At 41.9% G+C, this 17,367-nt stretch overlaps 1 protein-coding gene across 4 annotated transcripts in view; it reads left to right on the forward strand.

The window, feature by feature from the left end:
- The window catches only part of LOC122553806 (regulator of G protein signaling 6-like), a 618,547-nt gene extending 616,127 nt beyond the window's left edge, over window positions 1-2,420 (forward strand). For all 4 annotated transcript variants that reach the window (XM_043698155.2, XM_043698156.2, XM_087990093.1 and 1 more), the window contains one exon: window positions 408-2,420. In XM_043698155.2, the coding sequence (XP_043554090.2) occupies window positions 408-458 (51 nt within the window). In that variant the 3' untranslated portion in view covers window positions 459-2,420. The remainder of the gene's footprint in view (window positions 1-407) is intronic.
- Window positions 2,421-17,367: the final 14,947 nt, after the last annotated feature.

Consider the following 17,367-nt stretch of genomic DNA (forward strand, 5'->3'; position numbering starts at 1 on the left):
CAAAAGATGATATTGGACTAGCAGCAGCTTGTAATGAGAGAGGTGTACTTATTATCCTGTGATTTACAGATGTAAATAAAAAACTGTTACAGTACATCAGAGGTGGAAGAGCGTTACTTAGAGTAAAGTGACCAACAGTACATAGACATCCACAGCCCAGAGATACAAAGGACAGATATCTAAATATAATAGCACCAGTATTTGTGTAAAGAATATAACAAAGATAATGCACTTCAAAGAGGAAATCTGTAATTGTACTGCTGGGTGTTTTTTGAAATAAGGACAATATGAAATTTTCAGTGCCCACACTGAATATGTGAAAACCATCATTAGTTATTAGGTGTACCCACCAGAAATAAATGTAACATTTGTTAATTATGTTCAAAAATGGCTCTTCTGTTTTCTAGGGTAAGTCATTGACTGCTAAGCGTCTTACTGGTCTCATGCAGTCCTCCTGACGGACATCCAGAGCTGCCTGCTGCAGAGAATGAAGGAGCCTGTACCTGCATTCCAGGGAGTCACCACATGAAGGAGCCACTGTGAAGGGTCGTGCTGTAAAACTAGACAAAACGATCATCTTTGAACATTGTAATCTTTCCTCTGTGCAGAATGAATTTGAGTTACTGCAGATGTCATTGAAAAATCTTTTTGTTTTTTTAAGAATAGTGGGTCAAGGCCCAGGCATGGTGGAGCAGAAATTGAATTTTTGGCTGTCAGTGAAACCATAAAGTAGTTTCTCACAATCTGCAACAAAAGGTGAAGAACTGATGAAATGCTCATGCATACAGTTCTATTCAGTCAGTGCTCAGCACAGTTGAGCAATACGTGTTAGCTAGGGATATATGAATTGCATGCTGCTAGCTGTTTAAGTCATTTCCTTCCCTGTCTCTTATTCACAGCTGATAGTATCTCCCACAGGTAGATTGCTGGCAGCTTCATACTTCAACTTAACTGCCTGTCATTGGTGTCGTTTCTTTGTCAGTTCTGAAGCATCTCAGAGAAACAGAGTAGATGGCATTCAATGTACCTTCTGTTGGCCATAAAGGAGCAGCACATGCATGCAGCTCAGAGTGAAAAGGGACGTTTATTTAATGTTGACTGACTGCAGAGGTGAGGAGAGAAATCACACAAACCCATTGCACGAATCAGCCTTCAGTTCAGGTTTACTCATAGGAGTTGCAATTGCATTGCGATTAGCTACATTACAGCCAAGATTTCATAGCCTCAATGCTATATTTTGTGCTATGTTACTTTAAGTGTTTCATGACATTCTGGGATCTTAATTGATGAACTTGGCCTTTGAAAAGCAGGTGTTCTGACCAATATGTTAGTTCCTCAATTAACCACCACTAATGCAAATTAACTGGGCATTTACCTTATTACCTTGCTGTGCACTAATTGTGGGTATATTTTGCATACATAGATATGACCATTTTGCCAAAGGGCTTTGTTGTCTCAAAGATCTGAAACATTTTAAGTTTCTGAATATGAAAAATTAATGGAAGATCTTTCTTATCACCATGGGGAGTTTTTCAGTCTCTTGTCAAATTTCTATTCTAATTAAAATTATTCGCACAATCACTTTTAATTCAAATGAGGTAGAACATTAATTCTATGTAATTTAATTTTGTTTAATGCATAACATAGGAGTAGCCCTTATGAAATGCGTTAGTTCTCAGTTTTCTGTATTGTAATTCATTTACATGCTCATACACGTTTATTAATGTTTGCTTGTATTTTGCCACAATTGTCCTAAGTATCATCTGAACACCACTACCACTGCCCACACAAATCTCTCAATTTGCAAATTTAGAAATTATACTTCTAATTCCATTTGTGTAAATGGTGAGCAATTATAGTTCCAGTACCAATTCCCATGGAACGTCGATTCTCATCTTCCCCCCCAGACTGAGTAACTACCTTCCATCCCTTAGTCGCTGTTTGTAGCCATTTTGCTTTCCATTCTGTTCCTCTTGTCCACTCACTCAACGTTCTGTGACTTTTATCATGAGTCCATTGTGCAGTAAATGTCAAAATCAAACAAACACAGAATTCTGGAGCAACTCAGCAGGTCTGGCAACACCTGTGGAGAGAGAAAAACAGAGGTAATGTTTTGAACAGTTCTTTTCAAAGGTCAAGTACATTCCCATATGAATTAGGAGCAGAAGGAGACCATGTCACTATTTGAACCGGCTTCATCTTTCAATAAGATTGTGGCTGGCTGACTTGTGGATCCAACTCTGTATTCCTACCTAGGCCTGGTCATCTGTGACTCCCTTGCTAGTCAAGAATCTATCTACTTCTGCATCAACAGAATTCAATGACACTATCTCCACCATTCTGTGGAGAAGACTCTCAAATCTGTCAGGAAAAAAAAATCTCCATATTTCCATCTTAAGTAGAAGACCCCTTATTTTTAAATTGTTCCTAATAATATCTAATGCATTGCTCAATCTACACTTTCTCTGACTGTAATAAGGTTGGTCAAGCATGAAATCCCTTTGAAATCCACATTCACTACTCGATTGTATTTCTAGCTTCTAGACAGTTTCCATTTACAATTTAAGGTAAAAATTCTATTATCTTTCCTAACGCCACTGTTAAGTTAAATAGATAAATACGGTCCCCTGGATATATTCTATCTCTTCTCTTAGATATAGGAATCATCGCAGCTATCTATCATTCCTTTCACTTTCTAAATAAATTAGTTTTCACCTAACTGTAGGGATTCTATGAACCTTTTAGCACAAGAGGTGCCATCAGGCGTTATCCCCTTGAAATTTAAGTAGAGTCATAGAGGTCTACAGCACAGCAAAAGCTCCTTTGGCCCATCAAGTCTGTGCTGGTGAGAAACCAAGCATCTAACTATTCTATTCCCACTTTCCAGCACTTGGCCCAGAGCCTTGTATGAGTTGGCATTGAGTTTCCCAATGGTCTCCCTGCTGTCTTCAATATCTTTATATATTTTTGATCTAACGTCATTAGTCTCAATGGTAAATTCTGACATTAAACTCTCAATATTTTTGACCATTTCCCTGAATTTATGTCTAACGTTTAAAAGGAGGTGATTCTACCATTCTATCCAACATTTGCACAGCAGTCAATAACATTAAATTAATCACTATTGCACTTGGAGAAGTCAGTCATTTTAGAAGAATGATAACATAACGATAAGTTGATGCAGCTTCTTAATGTCCGATTCTTGTGCAATGCTGCTACAGCACCTTCCAAAACAGAGGGAACTAACTGCTTTGAGTCTCACTGACAGCCTCAGAAGAAAGTTTTATAACTGGTTGTGTTATTGAAAATTATATTGCAGCAAAATCTTCACATGCATATATATGTAGAAAAACATGTAAAAATGTTATAAATTGAAGCATGTACATATTTATAACGAAAATGGAAAAAAATTGCATTTTTTGCTTCATCTTGCTCGTTGTCTCATTCCATGGGCAGAGAACGGTTGTACAGTTGAATATATAGTTAGCAATTCCAATTAAAATTATGTTAAAGGTTTGTCCTATGGTCCTTGTTGCAGCCCAGTATCTTTTAGGGATAGTTTTTAGCACCTCTTACATTGATGACACTCATCCTACGTTATGACCATGAGAAAGCTATATGTTTTACACTTGCCAATGTAGGTAATCCATCTCTCTATACTGATCCATGCCCTTTAACATGGGCAATGGACATATAGTTACAGAGTCAGTTTAAAAACAAACTCCATCATCAAAATAGTTCATCAAATTTTAACAAAACAAAATTCCAGTCAATGGAATACAAAGTAAGTGTTTTCTTTACATGTATATACTTTAAGAACCTTAGATCTTAATATCAGTAGCAAAATAAACTACGGATGTGAAAAGTGCTGGGTTTTTGGTCAAAAGCAGCAAACTGCTGTAACATTGAGATGGAGTTCGGAGATAACCATAGCCTTGGAAAAGAGTGAATTATTTGGTAGCAGAGAGGAAGTCCAAAGAAAATCCAACCTCAAGTTTAAGAAAAGTTTAATTAGTGCATTTGGTGTTACTTTTATCTTCATGTTGCAGTTCCTCAGTTCAATTCTTGGTAATTAATTCCTAATCTTTCAGTAACTGTGCACGTAGGCATCTGCCCATGTGTGATTTGGCATCATATCCTGACTGAAGCACTCACATGAATTGTGTCTGTGAAAAGGTTCTATAAAACTGCAAGGTGTTGCTGTCTGAAGTAGTAAACAAAGTCAGGTTTGAGAGCCTACAGCATCGGAGTTCAGAACAGGTCCAGATGGGAGTGAATTAAATGGCTCAGAAAGTGGTTTGGTAGCAATGTATATTAGAATGCTAATAGCAATATCAACACTATATCCTCAATTTTCATAGAATCCTACAGCGTGGAAATAGGCCATTTGGCCCATTGAGTCCACACTGATCCTCCAAAGAGTACACCACCCAGACCCACCCTCCTTACCCTATCCCTGTAACCCTGGATTCCCATGGTTAATCCACCTAAGCTACGCATCTTTGGGAGAAAACCAGAGCATCTGGACGACACCCATGCAGACACGGGGAGAACGTGCAAACTCAACACAGACAGTCACCCAAGAGTGGAATCGAAACCGGGTCCTTGGTGCTGTCTGGCAGCGGTGCTAACCAATGGGGCATATGCCACCCCTTTACTCCAGTGAATTCCAGATGCTATAGGAAAAGGTGGAAATATTCCCCCTTATAGGCTTGGATTAACATCTGGAGAGACCTGGAAGAAGTTTAGTCTCTTGTCTCAGAAGTGACAGTGAGGGGAAAAAAAAATCTAAGTAATTACAATCACTAAAACTAAGGTCAAGAATCAAAATCAATCGAAAAGTGCATCAATTTGTACAGAGTTAAAATTATGCTGTGTGTTTGTAGACCACATTTTCTTAACTGTTGGTTGTTTTTCCCCAAATATGTGTTGACAAATGGAACTCTTTTTCTCAAAATGCTCTGGATGTAGAGGTCTCTTGACATTTTCTTGAAAAAAGACTGATAGTGGTAGATATTTTTAAAGGGTTTTGTGGAATTGAAGGCAGACAAACAAATGAATCAATACTGATGGAAAAAGCAGAAGGAATACACAGCCCCTTCTTCACCCAAGAGTGGAAACAGAGAGATTCTCACAAGGGTGTTAATGGTTTCCATTGTGAACAATCTCACAAAAGCAAACAAACCCACATTCATACAAACAAGGAGCAGGAGTAAGCCATTCAACCCCTCTGGCCTGCTGCACCATTGAATAAGAACATGACCAACCTATTCATAGCCTCAAATTCACATTCCTGCCTTCTACCTTATAACATGTCAGCCCTTTGCTTTCCAAGAATCTATCCATCTACATCTTCAGAGTATGCAAACTTATGCTTCCACTGCCTTTTCAGAAAGACAGTTGCAAAGTCTCACAACCCTCGGTGTGAAGAAATGTTGCCTCGTCTCTACTTAATAGAGGCAGACATTTATTTTCAAACAGTGGCCACTTGTTCTTGAATTTTCCCACAAGAGGAAACCATCCTCTTTACATCTTCCTTCCCAAGTCCTCTCAGGATTTTATCTGCTTCAATCAAGTTGCCGCTTAATCTTCTAAGCTCCAGTGGATAAAAGCTTGGGCTGTCCAGCCTTTCCTTATACGATCACTCACCCATTCCAGATATTAGTCCAGTAAACTTTGTTTGAACCACTTCCAATGCATTTACCAATGCAATACAATCCAAACAGGGTGACCATTCCTGTAGTAGACAGGACTCCAGATGTGGTCCAATCAGTGCCCTGTAATAATGGAAGATGTAACCTTTTGTATTCAATTCCCCACATGATACATGATAATATTCTATTAGCTTTCCTAATTACTTGCTGAGATGACTTGTTTTAAAAGGAAACTTCAAGCAAATGTCAGGGCAAACCAAAAAAACCCTAACTGAGCCATTCATTTGAAGGCACGCTCTCTGTCTCTACCTCTGTCTTTGGAACCACCACTGGGAAATGTATCATTCATTCATAACATTATCTCCCCATGGGCTTATCACTCCATTTGGAAGCACAAAATCGCTAGCACAAACTATGCATGTAAAATATGTACAATGGCTCTTCCAGGGTTCCAGCAGAAAAAAATAGTTTAGTGCCAGATGGAAAGACTGTAAAGATTTGGCACTTCAAAGCTTTCTGAATGGTTGGTAATGCAGTGGAAAGCACCAAAACCTGAGCAATTGCTGTATCACTTTGAGTTTTTTATTGTTATAAATAAAATGCTGAAAATGGCAATATATGAGGTGATTCCCTATTTACTGCGCATCAAATCTATTGGAACAGCATGGCTTCCTCCTCATGGATACCTCAAGGTCAGTTGAGCTCAGTGAAAAAGCCTAATCATCCACTATCATTGATTAACATCTGTTGTGCATTGTCTCCACACCATAGTCTAGCAGGTATGTGCAGCCACCTAGTGTCCCATTGATCCAGAAATGTCCTAGAATTGGCTCTACTCAGGTAGAATAATTGGCCATGACTGACTTGATCCACAGAAGCTATGACATGGAGGTGCCCATGTTGGACTGGGGTGGACAAGGTCAGAAGTCACACAACAGCAAGTTCTGGTCCAAAAGGTTCATTTGAAATCACAGACTTCCAGAGTGCCACCTCTTTGTCAAGTGAAGTGACAAAGGAGCAGTACTCTGAAAGTTTGTGACTTCATATAAACCTATTGGACCATAACCTGGTTTGGTATGACTTCTAATCTTGTTGTATGGAAATTGTTGCACTTGAAGTGGGAAGTGGGAAGTGTGAAAGGGTGACCAATGAGGACAAGATTGAATTGGTCTGTGACAGTCTTTACAATGAAATTTTAGCTCAAGCATTCAAGAAGAATTAGCCACTGCCTAAAACTCTGTTGCACCCAGTGAAACTATGATTAGATTAGATTTCCCACAGTGTGGAAACAAGCCCTTTGGCCCAACAAGTCCACATCAACCCTCGAAAGAGCAACCCACCTCCCTCTGACTAATGCACTTAACACTATGGGCAATTTAGCATGGCCAATTCACCTGACCTGCACACCTTTCAATTGTGGGATGAAACTGGAGCAAACCCACACAAACACTGGGAGGATGTGCAAACTCCACACAGATAGTCACCCGAGGCTGGAATTGAACCTGGGTCCCTAGTGCCGTGAGGCAGTAGTCAAACTCTGAGCCACCATGCCGCCCTAATTATCATCCCCCATGAGTCAACACCTTCAGATGAAAAGGCCAAGGACAAAGTTTCTGCAAGTGTGCATATTGGAGCTTTCTTTTCAATTTAAAATGGTGCTCTAAGTTTTGATTGGATTGTATGACATTTCAATCATCTCGAGCAACAACCTGATCTACTATATCTCTCGAGGAACAATTAGCTCCAAATCACTAACAGTGCTCCAAATCACTAACAGTGCTCCAAACAAATGGTTTACTTATGCCTTTTAATTTAGAAAAATTCAGAGATCAGCCAGGCTGTCACCAATCCATTTGTCCTTCAATCTGCCATTCTACAGCTCAGCAGATTAATCCCTCAAAGTGTTATTCTATAGCAATCTACCATTCTAAAGCAAATGTAAAACCTTGACGCTCAACGGGTATCTTCCATTCACCACCTTTAGTCTTTAGAGTTTAGTTTTACATTTTGACTTACACTGTCCCCATGTATCGGTGGGGAGGGGAAAAAAATGAAGACTTATCAGTTAAAGACAAAATGGCTGCCACTACAAGCAGGGTGGCCAGAGTAAGTTATTGTTTTTTCTCATCTGTTCTCATGTGAGGCTCTGCCAATGCCAGTTGTATGAACCTTGCATCCATTGATACTGTAATTCCATTCACCTGTCATTAAATTGGATTTTATTGATAGAGCATTCTTTTGTCATCATGAACATTACAAATTATGGTCTCAAGCAATCATAACCATTACACTAAATGGCCCCCAGTCATGTCAGATCTGTAAATTTCTACCTTACACTGGATGACATCACTTTGGGAGCTGCCACATTCTCACAGTGTGGAAGTGTCTGTATTTAATTCCCACAATCTAACACTTGCTCACTGGATCTGCAACATACACCTGCATAAGTTTACAGAGCTCCTTATCAAGATATGACATTAGCCTCCTTGATACACTATGTGAGGAAATAATATGTTTCATTGTGATTGATGTGAAAAATCAGGAGCGTCATCATTGGAATGCTGTCTACTTCCAACATTCCTCGCAAATGATCCAATCATCAGAAATGGAACTCATGTTTGGAGGATCCCATTGCTGACTATTAGATGCCAGCATCGAAGATGACAGCAAGCCCAGGTACATCCAATAGCTGCCACATAGTCTCTGGAGGTCATGCCTGATAAATCTGCTAGAATTCATTGAGAAAGTAACAAGTAGGTTAGACCAAGGAGAGCCAATGGATATTATCTACCTGGACTTCTAGAAGGCCTTTGACAAGGTGCCGCATAGGAGGCTGCCAAGTAAAATAAGGGCCTATTGTTTTAGAGGCAAGGTGCTAGCATGGACAGAAGCATGGCTGTCTGGCAGAAAGATGAGGGTGGGGGTAAAATGGTCAGTGTTGGGACCACAACTTGTCACTTTATTCATTAATGATCCAGATGAAGGAACTGAGGACATTCTGGCTATGTTTGCAGATGATACAAAATCAGATAGAGGGACAGGTAGCATTGAGGAGGTGGGAGGCTAAAGAAGGATTTGGACAGATTAGGAGAGTGGGCAAAGAAGTGACAGATGGAGTACAATGTGGGAAAGTGTGAGGTCATGCACTTTGGTAGGAAGAATAGAGGCATGAACTATTTTCTAAATGGGGAGAGAATTCAGAAGGCTGAAGTGCAAAGGGTCTTCGGAGTTCTAGTCCAGGATTCTCTCAAGGTAAACTTGCAGGTTGAGTCAGTAGTTAGGAAGGCAAATGCAATAATGGGATTTATTTTGTGAGAACTTGAAGATAAAATCAGGGATGTCTTCTGAGGCTCTATAAGGCTCTGGTCAGGCCACATATGGAGTATAGTGTGCAGTTTTGTGCCCCATATCTCAGGAAGGATGTACTGGCTCTGAAGTAGGTTCAGAGGAGATTCACGTGAATGGTCCCAGGAATGAAAGGTTAACATACGTTAAGGACTCTGGGTCTATATTTGATGGAGTTTAGAAGGATGAGGGGGGAATCTAATTAAAACTTACAGAATACTGAATGGCCTGGACAGCTTGGATGTTGGGAAGATGTTTCCATTGGTAGGAGAGACTCAGACCCAAGGGCACAGCCTTAGAGTAAAGGGAAGACCCTTTAGAACAGACATAAGGAGAAACTTCTTCAGCCAGAGAGTGGGGAATGCATGGAATTCACCACAGAAAGAAGTCTGTGGAGGCCAGGTCATTGAGTATGTTTAAAACCAAGATGGATAGGTTTTTTGATTGTCAAGGAGATCAAGGGTTACGGAGAGAAAGCAGGAGAATGGGATTAGATTAGATTTGTTTTAGATTTTTAGATTACATTACAGTGTAGAAACAGGCCCTTTGGCCCAACAAGTCCACACCGACCCGCCGAAGCGCAACCCACCCATACCCCTACATTTATCTCTTACCTAACACTACGGGCAATTTAGCATGGACAATTCACCTGACCTGCACATCTTTGGACTGTGGGAGGAAACCGGAGCACCCGGAGGAAACCCACGCAGACACGGGGAGAACGTGCAAACTCCACACAGACAGTTGCCCGAGGTGGGAATCAAACCGGGTCCCTGGCGCTGTGAGGCAGCGGTGCTAACCACTGTGCCACTGTGCTGCCCACTAAATGAAGAGCCACTAAATTAAGAAACATATCAGCCATGATTGAAAGGCAGAGCAGACTCGATGGGCTGAATGGCCTAATTTCTGCTCCTATAGCTTATGATGTCATGGTCTTTAATTCTGCTTTATCTTCATTTCATTTGTAAAATAAACATCTGTTTTATTGCTACAATCAAGCATGCAATATTCCATGCTTATGTTTCAGTGCAAGACCACCTCATCAAAACCAAAACAAAAGAAACGCAATCTCTCAAGATAGATTTCAGTCTGGGTTCGGAATTGTCCTGTAATCACTTCAGCTGGGATCAGAACACAAGTAACTCTCCAAAGGCCTTGTCATAATCCATTCACTTCTCTCATTCAGTGCTGGGTGCTATAGTGTTATTAGTGCATGTTTGACTCCATTCTTACTCAGGAATGGTCTTCTGATATAAACTGTGGGCCATTATCTGACACCAGTGTCTCCAACAACCCTCAAATGGCAGACTTCTCAAAAACCTCAATACTTTTCTCAAATCTGGTATTTGACAGTCAACTAAAACAAGTTCCATTCCACTTCAAAGAAAATCCCATGTACCCATTACTGCAGTTTTGCCCTTGAACATCTTCTAATCAACCTGTTCAGAGAGATATCATTGTACACCTCTGAAGCAAATGGGACTTGAAATCAGGCATCCTTGCCAATCTCTAGGAGAAAGTGAGGACTGCAGATGCTGGAGATCAGAGCTGAAAAATGTGTTGCTGGAAAAACGCAGCAGGTCAGGCAGCATCCAAGGACGTTTCGGGCATTCCTGAAGAAGGGCTTATGCCTGAAACATCGATTCTCCTGCTCCTTGGATGCTGCCTGACCTGCTGCGCTTTTCCAGCAACACATTTTTCAGATCCTTGCCAATCTCTGGCAGACATACGGGATGTTATTTGCCCTTCAGCTCTCAGCAACAGGCAGTAGACAGTCCCAGGGCCCTACAGGCCAGAGAATGCAAGAGAGATTTCTGCTGTCAGCCCCAGTGTTTTCCAGAAAGATAAGAAAGCAGCCCAGTCTGCTGCTTTAAAACAGTAATCATTATGTTAAAATTTCCGATAAGCCACATTCCTAATTATGACAGAAAATAGCAGAAAGTCCAGGGATAGCAAGAAAAGAAAATCTTGCATTTACACATACACTTTTCACAACCTCCCAAAGCACTTTATAGCCAGTGAGGTACTTTTTAGTTGTAGCTATTATTGTAATGTAAGAAGCACAGCAGCTAATCCGCACAAAGAAAACATTCACAAACAGGCATCAACGTGATGATTGGATAAACTGTTTTATTGTTGCAGGTTGAGGGATAAATATGGACAACTGGGACAATTCTTTGCTTTCCTTTGAAAAGGGCCGTGCAGCGGAGAGGGCAGACAGAGTATTTGTCTATTGTCTCATTGGTTACCTCTCTTTCATTCAGCAACACTCCCACTCTAACACTGCACACCAGTGGAAGCAGATAGACTGCAGATGGCAGTGTAACATTAGCAAGGCAGACTGAGAACCTGCACCAGACGCAAAATTAGGACAAAATAGTCCCAATTCATATTTCCCTCCTCTTAAAAAAACAAGGCCCAGATTTCCTGGTCTCCACACATTCTGAAATTTCTACACCAAAAGCACTCATTGGGACCCCTCAGAAATGCTGATGCAGGAATCACATGCAAATTGTCTTGAAAGTTTACATTTACAACCAGCAATCATCCTGTACCTTTGATAGAGTGTTGAGATTTCCAACTCGCTTGCCTTGATAGCTAGCCAGACAACGTTACACCATGTCCAACACCTGGGTGACTACATAGAGTCATGGAGATGTACAGCATGGAAACAGACCCTTCGGTCCAACCCATCCATGCCGACCAGGTATCCCAACCAAATCTAGTCCCACCTGCCAGCACCCAGCCCATATCACTCCAAACCCTTCCTCTTTATATACCCATCCAAATGCCTTTCAAATATTGCAATTGTACCAGCCTCTACCACTTGCTCTGGCAGGTCATTCCATACATGTACCACCTTCTGTGTGAAAAAGCTGCCCCTTAGGTCTTTTTTATATATTTCTCCTCTCACCCTTTAACCCACTGCCCAACTCCCTGTTGGAAAGCTTTCCAAATCATGTGACTCCCCCAACCTTAAAGCCTTCAAATTCACCTCAATCTGATCTGACAATCCTCTGACTTGATCCAACTACTCTCCTGACTCTCTAACTACCAGTTGCGTCTGGCCTTTCAGTCCTCCTGATGCACCACCGCCACTGTCCACTCTACCCTAAGTACCCTCAACCCACCACAACTACCTTCACCACACAGAACCCAACAAATCTCTAACTCCCCAGCTATCCTCTTGAGTCGTGATTTGCCCTTGATCTGACTTGACTACCCTTCTGTCCTCAAGACTGCCCCCTTATTGATCCCTGAAATGACCTGAGTACTCCGTGGCCCCACCTAACCCCAGCCCGACCTTATTATTACTCCACAGCTCGACGTAACGACCTCCTATCACCCCCTAATAGCTCCAGATCCAATTGCATTCCAATCTCAGCCAGCACCATGATGTCTAACCCCCACAACCCTCCAATTCTCCAGATAACTCCCCCTCCCATCTGGCTTGACTTCCCACCAAATACCACTCTGCCCTCTCGCTCATCAGCCTGACACCATACACACCCAGCCAACCTCCTACCGACCCGACCCCCTCAGTCACTCACCTTACACTGTTAACTTCTCTCTTCCACACTGCTCCCTGGTGAAAATCCCTGTGCTTACTGAGTTCTGCAGAATCCTTTATCTGCCGATGGGCCTGATAAATCAGAGGTAAGTAACTGGAACCTTTTGTCTGATCTGGGTCGGGGGTAATGGGGACTCTGATTTGCATTCCAACCCACATTGGAAGATTTGGACCAAAGTTATTAAACACCTGCAGTTCAGTGATGAATTCAGTTTCATAGAACATGGATGACCCAAAAATCATGAAGCAGGAATCCGATACTTGATTGAATCAAACCATTACAAACATGGAGGGAAATTAAGGTTAAACAACGAAGCTAGAGTACTTGCATGGAATTAAGCCTGTGGTTTACACAGGGCTGAGGAAATAACTTGACCCTCTCATCCTTCTTCCTATGAGGCCTTCTGCTCTGAAAAGTAGCTTTTCACTCTATTCAGTACCATCACCACCTGCTGCTGCTGGAGATCCTGGTACTATGGCTCCAGCTGCACTACTCAGTGCCTTCCCTCACCATCGCCACCTGCTGCTGGAGGTTTCATTGCATATTTCCCGGCTTGAGTCCTGCCTTCCTGGCAACTCCACCAAGGACACAATGCCCATTTCTGTGATTAGCAGGTAATTTGTGTCTCCATTGTGTTTTTAAGGCAAAAACAGATAGAGTTTTGCACAGTAAAGGAATTAAGGGTTATGATGAGAGGGTGGATAAGTGGAGCTGAGTCCACGAAAAGAACAGTCATGATCTTATGGAATGGCAGAGTAGGCCCGAGGGGCCAGATGGCCTACTCCTGCTCCTAGTTCTTATGTTCTTATCATGGTAAGCATGTTCAGGCCCGCATTTATGACATCATTCTTTTCTTGCAGCAGCAATCTGAACAAATGCTAAGGATTGGGGTAAAAGCCACTACTTGCTCAACAAGAACGTCTCAGCCCTTTATCTGAGGTGATCGATGTGGATCACCCACACTGGCATCAAGGTTGGTCAGAGCTCACAATGATGAAGGAGCTTCTAAATGAACCTGTTGGACTGTAATCTGGTGTTGTGTGATTTTTTTAACCTCATCCAAAGATGAGATGGTGTGGAGAATAGTCCAGAGTAGCACCTCAGGTATTATTAGAAGAATAAACCAGCTCCAGAAGGTATAGATGCCACTTTCATTACTCTCAGGAGGCAAGGTGTGCAGGAATCAAGCAGAGTCTGGCTGAATCATCCACATTGTCCATTATACTTTGGATGGTCAGGAGTGGTGTGGCTCTTGGTAATGCAAAGTACCCTGTATAGCTCCTGTAGCAGCTTGCTCTCAAATTTGCTCCTTGACCAATATGAATCCGATATGGGACACCAAAATGGCAAAGCCAATATTCTGGCTATAGTTGAGGTCTTTTGGTCACAGATGAAAATGATTTGTGTGAATTCGGTGAAGACATCCAGGAGTAAGAAACATGCTCACTTCCATTCCTACTAGGTTTAAGGACGTGATATCAATTGCAAGGTCCTCTTGCGGTCTCTTGGATACCCTGCTGGGGTGAAATCACTTCTTTTCTTTGTCCAAAGTATGTGTCTCACTATTTTTACTGTACTCAATCAATACCAGCAGCTATCCTGTGCCAGGAACACTGATATCAGGTTGGGGCAGACATTTCTTGCATCATGTGGAGTCCTGCTTGATCACAAGCCACTGTAAACACTTGAACCTTGAGGCTGTTGGGAAGGGTGAGTTGCTTCACATCACTGTTTTTGTCATGAGCCAGGTTATAGAGGACTCCATACTTCTCCCTGATCATCCTCCACATCCTCAATAGTTTAAATTCCTGTTTGGACTCTCTCATCAGCTAGCATTATGTTGGCAGATACTGGCCATTCCAGTAATGGTGTAGTCTACTAATGTCCATGCCAGAAACTGTATGTCTAATCCTTTCTCAAATTAGATGGCAAAGGAGAAACCACACCTGGCTGTAGCTATCTGGACCTTGTCTGGATCTCACTCATATGATTATTGGTGAATATTAGCAGAAATGTCATAAGGAATCAGGATCGGAATGCTGCCTTTGACTTGGGGCATGGGCATGGTGCCAGCCATAGTTCCTCCACTGGGCAGGGTTAAGTTCCCTCTTGTGGTCAGTCTTTTGACAAAGGGCGTAGGCATTGGCACTACTTTTACCTGATCTGTACCACATCTGGATTCAAATTTACTGCAAGTTCAGAGGTCCATTGAGTCTCTCTTGCTCCAAGCTTGAAAGCAGTTGAATACGTTGTTATCTGGAAACCTCTGCACTAATCAGAATGTTTCTGAACCTGAGCTTACCATGGAGATAGGACAGCAAGGGCAGGATCTGCATTCAGCCTCTTTCCTGGTTGTAGGAGTCAAACCTGTTCCATGATCTGTATGACATGATACTGCATGTCAAAGAAAGATAATTGAGTTTGGTCACTATTAAGCCTCCTCAATTCCATTTAGAGATCCATCTCCCTCACTGCTTTCACTAGCCAATCCTTCAGCTGTCTATCTTTGATTGAAGGTGGGATCCAGGAGGATAATGTATTTGAAAGATTCCAGGGTTATGAAAGCCATGTCCTCCCCTTTGGCTTGCTGTGCTGTGGCTGTGCCAGGCTATTGCTGACCCCCAGAGATCCTTGTCAGAACCTCAAAGATCCATTGCAGATTTCTTTGAACATCTGTACCTCTGCCTAGTATTTTTGAATAGTCTTCTCCTCATAGACTCATGACTACCACCCATTCACTCACATCAGGACTTCTGGATATGCCCTTAATACAGCCTTCAACTTCTGGGTCATCAGGTCTTCAGCATGTATTTGTCCAGCAACCCTCTCATCAGCAAATACAATATCAAACCATGAGTACCACTTCCTTCATCCACAGCATCAAGGGAAGCTACGCGAAGCCTGTCATGAGTATAACCTGAAGGTTCCTCTGCCGATGCCTGAGCTTCTAACAATAGCAAAGCAGAATTCTGCTGCCCCTCATGGAATTTGACAGTTTTAACTCCTCCATCATATACTCAATCTCAACCAGCCATCTTTAAACTCATCCACAGTGAAGTCCTGCCAACTACATCAGATTTAGACATACAAAAGGCTTGAACGTCATGAAGTAGAGTTTTTTTTTGTTTAATTCCACTAGCATTAACAGGTGTCAAGATAAATTAAGGTTAAACACTGTATTTATACGGAGTTATGTTTGTGGCTGAGGAACTTCTTTGATCCTTCTTCTGCTTTCTTACTCCAGAGCAAGTTCATTCCACTGGTCCAGTTACCTGCTCGGTGCTTTCCCTCATCTACTGCTGGTCGTTGCTTTACAGGACTGCCCGAGCATGCCCTGGTTTGTGCCTTCCCACACTGTCGCCTGCTACTGCTGAGGGTTCTGATTCCTGATACCACTGCTCCACCTTCTCTGCTCAGTGCCCTCTGTCAACATCGCCATCTGCTGCTGGAGGTTCTGTCAAAAACAGCCCAAGTAAAACGTGCTCCATGCCACCCTTTCCTAAAAAACAGTAGTTTTACTTTCCTTCTTTCCAACTTTCTGTTTTCCAATCATTCACACCATACAAATAACTGTGCCCAAAATCTCCAATTTGTCAACAGATTTGTGACTCCTCATATCTCACTGTACAGAACATGTCACTATACTCAGCTCTGCCTATGTGACACATTGTTGAACACACAGTTCTCTCAGTGCTGAATAAACACAGCTCCCTACATTATTTAGCACACACAGTTTTTCCTTAGCATCACATTGTATGCTACATACCTCCATAAAACAATGCTCAATACATGTAACACTTTGTAACATACTATTCAATGTTGTACATGTGTTGGGTGGGGTTAATAATGAGGAGTACCATCCACTATGAAGGTGACATGGACAGAACAAATAGGGATCTCAAACAGGTATGGTTTAACATCTGAGTGGAAAAGTGTCGTGCTGGAAAAGCACCAGGACCAGGAATTCCTGATGAAGGGCTTATGCCCAAAACGTCGATTCTCCTGCTCCTTAGATGCTGCCTGACTGGCTGTGCTTTTCCAGCACCACATCTTTCGATGCTGATCTCCAGCATCTGCAGTCCTCACTTTCTCATGGTCTAACATCCGCTTTACCTCAAAGTCTCTGTAACCTTGCCTATCAATGCAACCTTTCATTAGTTGCTAAGGATTCAGAAAATCAGCGCATCTATAGATAGACATTGACCAGACAGAAGGCAGAAAATCTGTCTCTTTTAAAAGTACACAAATGCCTGCAATATCAATTTAATAAGAAAACAAACCACAGTTAACTGCTCCTCATAGCATAGCTGTAAGACTGATTCTGCAGATCGACAAAATGGTATAACACTGCTGGCAGCACGGAATGTACTAAGCAGGTACACAACTACATCTATGAGGTTTAACCAAGCAAAAGGTAAATTTCAAAAGATATTCAAGTTTTCCACAATATTAACAACGCGCATCATATTGATAGTATAAGGTGATTGGAAGCTTGGAGGATGACTTCAAAGGCAACTGAATCAATTGCAAGCAATGTGCTCTGCTTCATCAGAGTGAGTGTGTTCTGAATCTCATAAATTGTGCTCATACTGAGATTTGTGCATATCACTAACCTGTCACTGCTGGACCATTGGTAGAAGATTTTGGGAAGCCAACATGAGCTTTTAGTTTGCCACAGCAATGTGATTCTACCAATGTTTAGGACTAGTGATCATTATAAGCTATGAGACAATGACTAGTATCCAAGCCATGGATCTTCACTTGATGAGGTACTTGTCTTTCAAAATGTATCATCG

This window comes from Chiloscyllium plagiosum, unplaced genomic scaffold (genome assembly GCF_037043375.1).
Source record: "Chiloscyllium plagiosum isolate Xiang-an unplaced genomic scaffold, Cpla_swu_hap1 HiC_scaffold_8, whole genome shotgun sequence".
Lineage (NCBI taxonomy): Eukaryota > Metazoa > Chordata > Chondrichthyes > Orectolobiformes > Hemiscylliidae > Chiloscyllium > Chiloscyllium plagiosum.